At 39.0% G+C, this 12,830-nt stretch overlaps 1 protein-coding gene across 1 annotated transcript; it reads right to left on the bottom strand.

Annotated features, from left to right (window-relative positions):
- Positions 1 to 229: 229 nt before the first annotated feature.
- LOC145124736 (putative DUF21 domain-containing protein At3g13070, chloroplastic) lies at positions 230 to 4,037 on the bottom strand. The gene is made up of 13 exons (XM_079060190.1): positions 3,218 to 4,037; positions 2,825 to 2,922; positions 2,566 to 2,737; positions 2,369 to 2,472; positions 2,206 to 2,287; positions 1,969 to 2,108; positions 1,816 to 1,894; positions 1,676 to 1,739; positions 1,448 to 1,539; positions 1,306 to 1,371; positions 1,047 to 1,163; positions 777 to 968; positions 230 to 689 (listed from the first exon to the last, which is right to left on the bottom strand). Exons 1-13 carry the CDS (start codon positions 3,791 to 3,793, stop codon positions 447 to 449), a joined length of 2,025 nt encoding a protein of 674 aa, XP_078916316.1. The 5' UTR covers positions 3,794 to 4,037; the 3' UTR covers positions 230 to 446.
- Between the last annotated feature and the right edge of the window lie 8,793 nt (positions 4,038 to 12,830).

Below are 12,830 nucleotides of genomic sequence, written 5' to 3'. Positions count from 1 at the left end.
TTTCATTAAATATTATATATGTTTGAATCTTTGTGTTTTTAAGTTTTAATCGAGGTGTTATGTATTTCTTATTTTCATGTAATGGAATATTTAGTTTTAAAAAAATTGTTAATAAAATATTTATTTTCATTACATGTTAACCCATCCCACCTTAATTATATGTTAGGCTTTGTAATGTGTTAAAATTGATGTATTGAAATGGCATATTGACAGTTGTATTTTTTGGAGATTAAAAAAATCAAATGTTTCTTTCTTTTGCTCCTTATTTTTCAATTCCAATTGGAAGTAATTTAGTACTTTCATCAGACCAAATTTCTCTCTTCCTCCCTAGTAGTAGTCCCTCCGGCCTCTAAATCTACAAGTTTTACTTAGCCTACCCGCATTGATTCATGAATATAAAATATTGCAATTGAAGAAAAGAAAAAAGGGTTTTCAATTTTCAGTTTTCATTCGCCCTGTTTGAGTTGATGTTGGGGGATTACATCCTCCTCCTCCTCCTCCTCACTCCTACAAGTTTCATCATCACTGACATCACCCCCGAATTTCCTTTTCATGATTTTTGGAACCACCTTTGTGCTGCTGCTTCTTTCCAACTCCAACAATGATGATGATGAATCCGACCCATCCTCATGTGCTGTTACCCGTTCAAACCTCACTGCACCAACCTTTCTTGCATTTCCTGCCAAAATCTGCATGCAACACCACCACCTCATTTCTCACACAAAAATGAAAAAACATTAACCAATTCAATAAAAATCACAACCAAACATACAAACCTCTATTTGAAATACTTGCTTCTTTTCTTTTTCTTTTTGATTTTGATTTTGATTTTGATTTTGATCATCCTCCGTATTATACTCATCATGCTCTTCTTCCTTGTCAAGTACCAGTTTTATACTTTCCCCTGTTCTTGGGATATATCCAAATGCCTCACACACAAACCCTGATACCGTTTCATACTGATGCCCCTGTCATTATCAAACAAACACACACAATTCACAATCCACATGATGCAATTAATTATTAAAAGTTTAAAGAAACAATACCTCTGGCATCTTTATGTTGAGATCTTCAGAAAGCTGGTCAATGGATGTATTTGCATCCACATCATAAATTCCTTCGGCCCTCATTACAATATATCCAGTCTTTTTCTCTATTTCCTCCTATATATATATATATATATATATATATATATATATATATATATATATATATATATATATATATATATATAAGCCCATGCCTTTCAATCGGTAATAGCAGCTAATACAAAAGAAATTAACAAGCATGAAATTAAGGGCTTACTTTTGAATCATTTTCATCAAAAATTTCACCAACAATTTCTTCAACCACATCTTCCAGAGTTACAATCTGTAGAGCATTGCAACCATGCAATTATGCATTAAAGAAATATGTAAACATCTGCAACCATTCAAAACATACATACCCCAACTGTTCCACCGTATTCATTCAGGACAACAGCCATATGCACCTTCCTGATTCGAAATTCTCTAAGAAGATTCCACACTGACATTGAATCTGTAACAAACATTCATTCAATTTCAAGGTAAGTCCAATCAAAGAAAAAATTCAGGGCCTTCACCCTTTCTTTTACTTTTTATTTCTTTTAAAACATGACCTTATGAAGAAAAAGAAGATGAAAGAATCAAAATACCAGGCACAAAATAAGCAGGTTTATGAGCCATATCCCCCACACTCGTACTTTCTAGTAGATCTCCCTTTAAAACAGAACAAAATCCAACATTAAACCAGACTCTAAATACTACAAAACAAATTCTTCAAAAATTATCTAACCTTTTGAACATAGTCTAGTAGATCCATAGCATATGCAATGCCCACTATATTATCAACACGTTGCTCAAAAACTGGTACCCTGTGATGTGAACGAGAGAGCTTTACTTTTAGAAGAAAAAAAAAACTTCCAAAATTAATGTAAGTCATACATACCTTGAATACTGATGAGTTAACCACAAGGTGTGGAAATCGACAAGTGTTGCACTGGAATCACTGGCGACAACATCAACCAAAGGTGTCATAACCTCTCGAACGTATGTGTCTTTTATTTCTAAAACATTTTCAATCATATCCTGCAATAACACTTGAACAAACCATTATAAACACACACACACACACACGTCTTGATGATCAAAATGCATGCTTTTTGCAGATAACAAGACTCCAAACCTGCTCTTCCTCTTCTATGGCCCCACTTAGTTCAGCTCCTCGCAACATCAACTTCAGTTCATCCTCAGTCACATACGGTTCACTACCACAAAGAAGAAAATATGAATTCATTCAACAAAAACACAGCAAGTAAAAAAAAAATCGTAAACATCACAATTCACACCTTCTTCCTTTGAGACCAAGCAACTTGAGCATTCCCATTGAGAGATATGTTACGACCCTTCCAACAGGATATAAGACTAAGGAAAGCCATGCAATCGGCCTGACCTAGAGCCAATGCCACCCAATTTGTCAGCTAAATTCCTCAAATCACAATCCTTGGTTTCAGTATTTCAGAAATATATAAAGTTATATGCGTACCACAAATCTTGCGACCTCAGTGGCATTATGAACAGCTATACTTTTTGGAGTTATTTCAGTGAGTAGCAAAACAGCAACCGTCATTACTCCTGTGGCTGCACTCACACCTGCTTCACCGAATATTGTGGTTGCTGCTTCAGTGACAAGGGCGGTTGCTCCAATATTGACAACGCTGAGACAATATCAAAAAGGGAATGGGAATTACCACATTATAATCAATCCAATCATAAGAAGCAAGTAATAGACACAAGAGTAGTACGTAGTGCCAATAAGTATGGTTGTCAAGAACCGAGTAACATCATTGCGGAGCATTTTGAACACACCATTCTCAGACTCTTTCTCAGCTAACTCCCGGACCTGAAAATTTTTAGTACGGGGTGTTTGGATAAATTAGTTTATAGCTTATTAGCTTATTTGTGGTGGGAATAAGCAATAAGCAAGGGGGAGATGCTTATTAAAATCAGCTTATTTAGCTTATTCCTACCACAATAAGCTGATTTTTAAGGATTTATATCCAAACACTTAATCTTAACTTATTGCCGTGGGAATAAGCAATAAGCACCTCTTTTTTTCCTATCCAAACACCCCCTAAGTATATAAATACAGAATAAGGAGGATACAAGTAACGGAAATTGTTATAAACCATGAATACCTTCCAAGGCCACAGAGTAGTAATTGAAGTCTCCGCCATGGAGAAAAATGCAGAGAGCCCAAAAAGAGCAGCCAAAATTAGACCTTGTTCCTTCAAAACCTTGAGAACCATCAAAACCTTGGGCAGAGAGTTGGTCAATGACAACTTAATCTGCTCTAAACCGGACCCCAAAAATCCCCCATTCAAGACTCCTTCCGCAGCAAGAACCCCTCTGCATCCCAACACTAAAACCCCACAGCACACCGCCGCCAAAACCAATCCCCTCTTTACCAAAACTTGAAGAAAATCAAAATCCACACTTGGGGCTGTAGAATGGTTGTCCACGCTACTACTACTTTTAATCCAAACAGATCTCAACCCTCTGTCCTCTCGAACAACACTATAACTTGTATTTCTTGAAAATCTCGAATCAACAAAGTTTCGGAGAATAACCCTCTCGCTGAATCTAGTAGCTCCCGCTGTACAATGTAAGATTTTAGGGCACCTTCGTCTTGATAATCTGAAAAGAGAAGGCTTGCGGAGTGTGTTATATAATGAAGTGTTCCACACCGAGGCTTCAATTGCTACAACATCCATGTGCGTTTCCTTGAAATAACTTGTAACGGATAGAAGAAGAAATGGGAAAGAGGGAACTGGATACGAATACGACGAAAGTCAAATATAACCGTAGGGTTTTTGGAAGATGTGTTAGTGAAGAAGGAAGAGAGGGTTTCTGAATGCGATGAGATTAGGGTGGTGTTCTTTCTTCTTCATCATCATCTCCGTCGTTCCACACAACACCAACCCCCTCTCTGCTGAAAGCAAGTTGAATTTTCATCAAGTGGGAGATCCAATGACATTTATACCCCTTCAAAGTTCAAGCTATTGCTTTTCTATATAACTAGAAAAGATTCTCCGGCGTTGCCGGGGTAGGAAGGTATTGCTTTGTAAAGTAAAGTAGCATGTTGGTTGCTTTTTGTCTGTTAATATGAGGATAATTTGGTCTTTTCAGGTAGTAGAGACTGAATTTGTCACCATGGGTAAACCATATGGACTATTTATGTAATTTTGGCGGCGGTGGCGGTGGTGGTGGTGGTGGTGATGGCAGATGGTGGGTGGGTTTATAGTATTGGGTGGGTATTTTCTAATAAATAAAACATTAATTTAAAACCAAAAAGATAATGTTAAATCTGGTAAACCACAGGGACCAATCGTGTAATTTTGTCTAACAATAATAATAATAATAATGAGGGACCATTTCTGCCAAAAGACTAAATACTAATAATATGTAATAAAATGCGAGGGTTATAAAAAATTCAAACCAAAGTAAAAGAGTTGTTTGTGAACAAAAGCATAAAGATGAAGGGTTAATGTTGTAAGTTGGAGGACCAAAATTGACAAAAAAATGTGCTAAAGTGTTAAAAATTTTCATAACTTTAATATATATATATATATATATATATATATATATATATATATATATATATATATATATATATATATATATATATATATATATATATATATATACATATTACTAGGCTAAACGTTCCCCAGTTTTTTTTTAAATTCAATAAAAAAAATTTATAAATTCAATAAAGAAAAGAGAAGAAAAATTTTGACGGAAGGAAATGGAGAGGAAGGAAAATATTCATTATTTTGTGTTTTCGAGTATGAAGAAAATGAAAGGAAAATTTTAAGTTTTTGTGTTCTTGAGTTAGGAGGAAAAAGAAAATAAAACTTAAAATTTTCTTTCCCCTGACTTTCTTCCCAAATCCGCCTAAATTGGGAGGAAATTTTGGAAGGAAAATACGACTCCAAAATCCTTTTCCTACCCTCACTTTCTTTCCATTAATGAAACTCGGGAACACAATTTTCCTTCGACACCCCTCACTTTCTCTCTGTATCCTCCCATTTTCCTCCGTAAGTAGAACTCGAGAACAAGGTGTTAAGGTCGTTCCGTACACCCATCTACCGCACACCGTGGTGGTGCGGTATCTACCGCACAACATGGTGGTGCGGTGAACACAATTCCGACAAGGAGGAAGGAGTACGGTAAGCATGTCGTACAATGCATTTTCACTACGAAGGAAATTGAAAATTTGGTCGTTTAGGTGTATGTTTTTGGATATGTTTTGGTGTGTGACCATTTAAAAACAGTAATTTTTTATTTTTTTGAATATTACCACTATATATATCATACGCCATATTCAATTTTATTCATATATCTTCTACTTTCAACTACTAAATTGGTGTCGAAATACTACTACATCTAATTTTACCATCTAATTATCTATTCGACTAAAGGCAGTGGACCTTTTCGCAGATAGTATAAGACAAACAGTCAGGTATCGAACACAGGGAATGGATATAATTAATTAAGAGTGGGTCGATCCTAGCTCTAACAATTCAATGTTCACTAAATCATGAGGTGTTAAATTCATGTAATTTAATAGTCACTAAGCTATACGGAACATGAATTCAAGCAATTAAGGTGTCAAGTATTAGCATGCTAGGTATTAACAATCAAACACAAGCACATACCAACTATTAAAATTCATAATTAATTAAACTAATCCATAAATTGAAACTTCATCTAGCTAAACAGAAGCAGCTAGATTTAGCTACTCATGAATGATAAAATAAACCCAAATTCAATAATTAAAGACATTTTCAACTTGTACCAAATCAAAGTAATGGTTATGATCTTCACTCAATTCTTATAACTTGGATGCTTAACACTTGAATTCTCTGACTTATTTTTCTCCAGAATTCGTTTTCTAAACCCTCCAAGTCTCTAAAAACCTCTAAAATCGTGAAAGTGAATGAATATATATAGTTTAGGGAAAGTTCGTGATTCACAACGTGAACAGGAATTTCACGTCGTGATTTAAGATGAATCCTTGTCGAGCAAGGACTCTGACTTCCCGTGCACTTATCTTCTAGAACACTCACTCCACGTCGTGTAAGTCATGGCCACGTCGTGATTTGGGCTTTTCGCAGGAATTTTTCTTTAAATTCTTCAATCCTCCAAAGTTCCACTTCTTGTTGCTTTTGGCCCTTTTATCTTCAATCCTCCAAAGTTTCAAAAAATCCCCCCCCCCCTCCCTAAGTACGTTCCCGAAGAAGAAGAAGAAGAAGAAGAAGAAGAAGAAGAAGAAGAAGAAAAAGAAGAAAAAGAAGAAGAAGAAAAAGAAGAAGAAGAAGAAGAAGAAGAAGAAGACGTCATCATCATCACCTCACATTGTTTTTGGACCCTTGTAAGTGTCAAAGCTTCCACCTTTATTGTTGTTTGTGGCTAGATCTAAGTTTTGTCCCACTTTTCTCCTTGGTTTAGCAAGTTTGAATGAATGGAAACCATAAAGTTGGCAACTTTATGGGTTATAAGGGTATTTAGAGTGTCATGAAGTTTAGATGTAGTAAATGGTTGGGTTTTGGAACCTTGCATGAAAGTCAGATAATCTTTTCTTCAATATTGATTCAAATGAGATCTAGACATGTATTGGACATACATGTCTTAAAAGTGTCGACTCTCAAGTGTATTATGGAGTAATTAGACCTTATGGAAAGTTAGAGTAAAAGTCTTAATGGATTAAGGACTTAAATCTTTGGAATTTAGCTCCAGACTGTGTTGAGGACGTGATACACATGGTCTCACGACGTAGGGATTAAATGACCTTGTTTCTGTTAAGCTTCTTGGGGCTCACGACATGAGAGAAGGTTGCTTACATCATGAGGTCAACTCTAGTGAATTTTCATGTCTGAGTTGGCTGAGTTGAGTCGAGATGAGTTGGGATCGAACAGAGTGAGATCTTACGACGTGACCAAGGGTTGGTCACGACGTGAGGCTGAATAGTTGACATTATGGGTTGTTGACTTGACTTTGACCGTTGACTTTTGGATTGGGTTGAGTTTTGGTCAAGTTTTATTTTTAGAAGATAGACTTAGGGTTACCTTGTGTGGATTTATAGGAGGTGTTAAACACCCATCATTTGGCAAGAGAGCAGTCAGTTGTGATCGGTACGGTATTGAGCTGAGTGTTAGTCGGCTTTGTTGTAACGCCCGTGTTTCTGTGCTAAGCATTAGTATATAGATGTAATAGTCAAGGTTAACCATTGTAACCTATTTTGAAGTAATAAAGATGAATTATTTTAGTATTATGTGAATTTATGTGCGTTATACTTGTTTATAAATATATAAAAAATAATAATCGTCAAAAATAAAATGTTAGAGAAACCCGATATCGATGAAGAAAGTTGTAGTGGTCGTGACAAGGATTTCGGACATATAAAGAACGGCGAAATCCGAGTTATAACGAAGAAGTTATGGCCCGTCGAAGTTTCACGACAAAACCGGCACGACACTGCGTAACGTAAATAGTGAATTTATGATAGAGTGACTTTTAGCCTTAGCGGTCTAAATGAAAGTCGTAGTGTTCGTTAAACCGAGAGCATGCATAAAAAAAAGCCCAAATCTAACATCGTATGAGGAAGTTATGATTTTTCTAAGTTTCGGCTTAGTAGTATGCAGTCCGGAGTTCGAATATTAGATCGAACGATTTTTAGCCGAAACAACCTAAACGAGAATCAAAGATCTCACTAATAGTAGAGTAACGGGAAAAAGACAGACGAAAACGGACGTCGGATGAAGAAGTTATGAATTTTTAACGGACTTTTCCTGTCCCGGCCTGTTAAAAATATAACTTTAAAAATAAAGTCAAAATTAGCTGACGGAGTCTAAACGAAAGTTGTAGAGTACGGTCCCACCTACGCGTGGATATAAAGAACGTCGAAACGGAGCTCGTATGCGAAAGTTATGAATTTTAGAAGTCGGGATGTGAATCTGTGAGGGTGATGACGTGGCCAAATCTCGGCCCTTGCTTGTTCCCCACGACCTCGCCTTCGGATGATGGCAGGTGGCCTCGCTACGCCTCGCATACAAAGGAACGCCCAGCGTCTGAAGTACGCCCTGCGTACAAGAACATTACGTTGTGCGGTCTAATTCTCCCGCGGTCCGAAATGAGCCACGTCGCACTACTGAGGAACCGACACCTGCCCCCTTACGCGTCGCGTACTCCGAAGTACACCCAGCGTACTTGCAAGGCTTCGGCCTATAAAAGGGCTGCGAGGGCAGCTCATTTCCTCACCCCTTTCACCATCTCTTTCTCTCACTACTCTCTCTCTCTCTAACTCACCCAAACACCCCCCCCCCCCTCCCCAATTCCTAGGGAACCCCCCAAGCACAAGAAGGAAGCCCCGGAGCGCCCGACGGCTCCGAGAAAAAGAGCTTTTCGGCTCAGAAGCTCTGCTTCAGCGGAGCCCAGTTTTGAGAAAAACCCGTTGTAAGTGAGATACGCCTACCCTATTTTAAATATACCTTTTATTTAAATATAGTAATGTTATTAGGAACGTATAATAAATATTTGGGCTATTATTATGAGTTATATTAGTGTCGTTCTAATATATTTTTAACTACTCGCGGTACGGGGAATCTGGTTTGAAGGGCTGCTTGGGTTGTTGGATTTCAGAAGTGCTATATGCCAAAATGGTCCTACCCTCCGATGTTTCATGTCTGGCCCCTGCCTGTACATAGTAGTTGAGAAGTATTGTTTAACGCTTATATAATAGTAATAATGCTAATACTATTAATTAGACTCAGTGAATATGTCACAACTAGCATTTTAGCTAAGAAATTCTAGTCTCATGTAAACATCATTTACTGTGATACTTGTAACCCTAATTTGATATTATACACTATGCTCATTCAATGGCAACAAACTTAATCAATGTTCACAAGTAAAGTACAAAACCTTATACAAAGCATCTAATATAGTCAACCAAGGGTTGAAAACCCTAAAAATCCCGGTTCAAGTTTAATATGAACTAGGATTCTCTTGTTGGGCTTAATGAATTAATAAACCTTCAACTTGACTATTTCGGGCCTAGGAACCCTAATTGGGCTCTAATTGGACCCACATTCACAAGATTTTAGCATTTTGGTCCATGTGAGCCTAGAATAATGCATCTTATCTCTAATGGGCTTTGTTGGGCCATAAATGATTTCATTTGCCCAAATGGGCCGTGAACCCTTTTAGTTGGGTGCCATTAGGTCGTGAACTTCCATAAGGGCCCAATGGGCCGGAAAAATATTACTAGGCTTCATAAAATTCGAACAAAGCCAAGAAATGGTCATTCCTCTTAGCCCATTCTCGGCCCAATATGTATATAAACAAAAAAAGAGAGAAAAGGAGAATTAATTTGCACTTGACACATCACTTCTGTAACACCCCGTTTATTTATTAGATAAATAAATAAATTAATGAACGAATAGTAGCCCTAAAATAAATAATTATGTATAAAGGATGGTCTCGAAGAGCTAATTGTCACAATTTTAGAAGTCGGGGGTCAAAAGTGTAAGTTTCGGATTTAGTTTGTAAATATTTATGAAGACAGGGGCTCCGTGGTAATTATTGGGACTTAATTTGAAAGAAAAAAAGAAGGGAGGGCTTAATATGTCATAATTGAGAATTTGGGATTAAAATGGTAAATTCTGGATCAGTTTTGCAAAAGATCTTGAAGAGAGGGGCTGAATGGTAACTATTGGAGTCATAATGAAACGTATTGGTGGAGTAGGGGCCAAACTTGTAAAAATGGGTGGAAATTTGTGAAGAACACGGGTTCATACCCGGAACTCCCTTCATTCCCGCTTCAAAAGAAGAAGTCCGTAAACCTAACCCTAGAGACGTCATTCTCCAGCCGCCACTATCTTAGGAGCACTGACGTCCGCCGCTGCTCGCCGCCGATCGCCACCTCCACAGTTTCGCTACCGTTGGCGCCGGGAACAAACGGGACGACGCCGGGGTCGACGAATGGAGCGAGTTCGTTGCTGCGGGGTCGTGTACGATCAGAAGTTCTTGGGTAAGCCATATGTCATATCTCTTTCTTCCCCTTCGCTCTTCTCAGCGGAATAATGTCGCGTTCGTCATTGGTTAATGCCGGTGGCCCCATGGCCGTCGTTTTCACTCGTTCTAGCCTCCTCAGCCGCCTAACCGGTGGTTGAGATTTGTGGTTTCATGGCTGGAATAGATGAGTAATGTTGCTGGACCCGTGAAGTGCTTGTGGAAGCTTGATTGGCCCGAAAACCCGAGGAAAAACCACCATGGCTGCCAACCATGGTGGCTGCCACCGTGTCACCTCTTTCTGCCGCCACCAGCCACCATGTGGAGGTGGCTGTGTGCGTGAATTGTTGTGTGTATGACCATATCTTGTAAGAATAATGTTGTGAAGGTCTTCGCTTGCCCAGAAATCGGATGGAAACTTATCCCCACCGCCTTCTGCCGCCACTCCGCCGCGGTTAGCCACCATCTCGGGTGGCTGTGGGCTTTCGGGTGCATTTGGATCGATATTTGGAGTACTTTTGTTGTCGTATAGGCCGAAGATCATAGTCACCACTACCGTGAGGGGGTGGCTGCCGCCATGTACCACCGCCGGCCACCACCTAGGTGGTTGTGTGTGTGTGTGTGTTTAGCTTAGTTGTCTGTGTATGTTAATTGAGGGTTGTATTTTAAATTGTAACAAAAATGGAATAATGAAAAAGGAAACTCAAACCACCATCGTAGGGTGGTGGCTGCCGCCACCGGCCGCCGTGTCGGGTGGCGGTGTGCCTCGTTTGTATTGTGATTCATTTTGGGATGCTTGAAACCCTAATGGGCCCAATGAAGCCCTATTGGGCCTAGTGAAACCCTAATGGGTCTAATAAACCCTAATTGGCCTAAGGAAACCCTAATGGGCTTAAGAACTTGGTTTTGGGCCTATTGGGCTAAGATGGGTTGGAAACCCTAATTAGGGTTTGGAAAACCCTAATGCCATGAAACCCTAATGTGGGATTTATCGGGAATACATCGGAATTATTTAATGAACTTAAAATATTAATTAATAACCAATTGCAATTAACCTAAGGCCAGGTGGGACTTAATGGATTAAGTCCTTAATGGGTTAAGTATGGACACTTAACCCTAATCGTCATTTTATGTGAAATCCTAATTTCACTTGGGTTTATTGTTGGGCCTTTCTATTGGGCATTGATGATTGGGTTATTAATGGGCCATCCAAGATCAATCAAATGGACTAGAATAATTAATGGGCTTTAGGGTAAGGCCCATATGAAGGTTTGGGCCCAATTTGGAAAATTGGGCCATAGATGGGCCATAGTTTGGGCCTTAATGATTATATGACATTGGGCCATTAGAATGTCAAATGTTGGACTGGAATAAATGGACGGGCCTTAGAATAAGACCATGTAAAGGTTTGGGCCCAATTTGGAAAATTGGGTCATATGTTGGGCCTTGAGCCATAGTTGGACTTTTGGGCCTTTGGTTTGGGCCTTGGGCTTGAATCAAGCCAAGTTAGGGGTAGAGTAGTCTTTTACCCCCAAGCATGGACTTATGGGTATGTATTGCAACCCAATTATTAATTGGGTGTTATTTTGATGTTGACAGTTCGGGAACCTGTCATCCAGCAGCTGGGGTTGTGTCTACGGGACTTCAGCAGTGTGAGGTGAGTTACCTTCCAGTAGGGGTGGGTCTACGGCCACAATGCTGGCCCACCAGTAGGAGTTGTTAGATGATTGTCTTTGTGATAATTGGCTATGTTTGCTACTACCTGTTATGTTTATGTGCTAGCATGATATGATGTTATGTGATAGTGATAGTAGGGGGTGAAATAGTCCCTAGTTACCGGTCGACAGGACCGAAGGGGTAGGCCAGCACCCAGATATGCTAGACAGTATGTGATTTATGTGTTTATGCTATGCTTTTATGTGGTAGTGGTAGGGGTGAAATAGTCCCCGGTCATCGGTTGAAAGATACCGAAGGGGAGGCAAGCTCCCGGTTACCGGTTAAAAGATACCGAAGGGGTAGGTCGGGCACCCAGATATGCCTGACATGGGGTAGGTCGGGCACCCCAATATGCCTGGCAGTAGGGTAGGTTTAGCACCCCAGTATGCTTAGCAAGGTAGGTCGGGCACCCAGATATGCCTGGAAATATGTGATTATATGGTATGTGGTATGATGGGGGAACTCACTAAGCTTCATGCTTACGGTTTACAGTTTTGGTTTCAGGTACTCGTTTTCAAAGGAAAGGAGCCGGCTTGATCGCAGCGCATCACACTATGTTTTCCGCACATGAGATCTTTGGGATTACACTCTGATATGGTTTTATGATAATATGTTTTGATTGTTGACACTTTGGTTTTGACATGAGATATTAATATGAATGGTTTTATATTGTTGGTTTTATATAATAACTTAATTAAAATGAAATTTTTGGTCTTGAATTTTGGGATATTACAACTTGGTATCAGAGCCTTGGTTTGAGGGATTCGGGCACACTCTCGGGTGTGTCTGAACTCAAACTAAGGACTTGGTATGAAAATTTTCAAAAGTAAAATCATTTTATAAAAGAGGTTTGAAAAGAGATAAGAACTTTGAAAAGAACAAGGTGTGTGATGCGTGCGATCAGCCGAGCTCAAGTAAGTTTTCCCCAAGATACCCATACATGTTATGATACGTTATGTTATGATATGATTATGAGAACTGCATGCTAGATTAGGGCTGAGGATCTAGGAGGATGCCTTA

This window comes from Lactuca virosa, chromosome 7, assembly GCF_052849685.1.
Source record: "Lactuca virosa cultivar CGN04683 chromosome 7, Lactuca_virosa_CGN04683_v6, whole genome shotgun sequence".
Taxonomy (NCBI): Eukaryota; Viridiplantae; Streptophyta; class Magnoliopsida; order Asterales; family Asteraceae; genus Lactuca; species Lactuca virosa.
This window is presented reverse-complemented; position numbering and strand designations above follow the sequence as displayed.

Excerpts from the sequence above, each read along its gene's own strand:
- LOC145124736 (XM_079060190.1), bottom strand. The coding sequence starts at position 3,793 with ATGGATGTTGTAGCAATTGAAGCCTCGGTGTGGAACACTTCATTATAT. Across the intron at positions 1,372-1,447 it reads AATACGGTGGAACAGTTGGG|ATTGTAACTCTGGAAGATGT; the intron begins GTATGTATGTTT and ends AATGCTCTACAG. Across the intron at positions 969-1,046 it reads TCAACATAAAGATGCCAGAG|GGGCATCAGTATGAAACGGT; the intron begins GTATTGTTTCTT and ends TGATAATGACAG.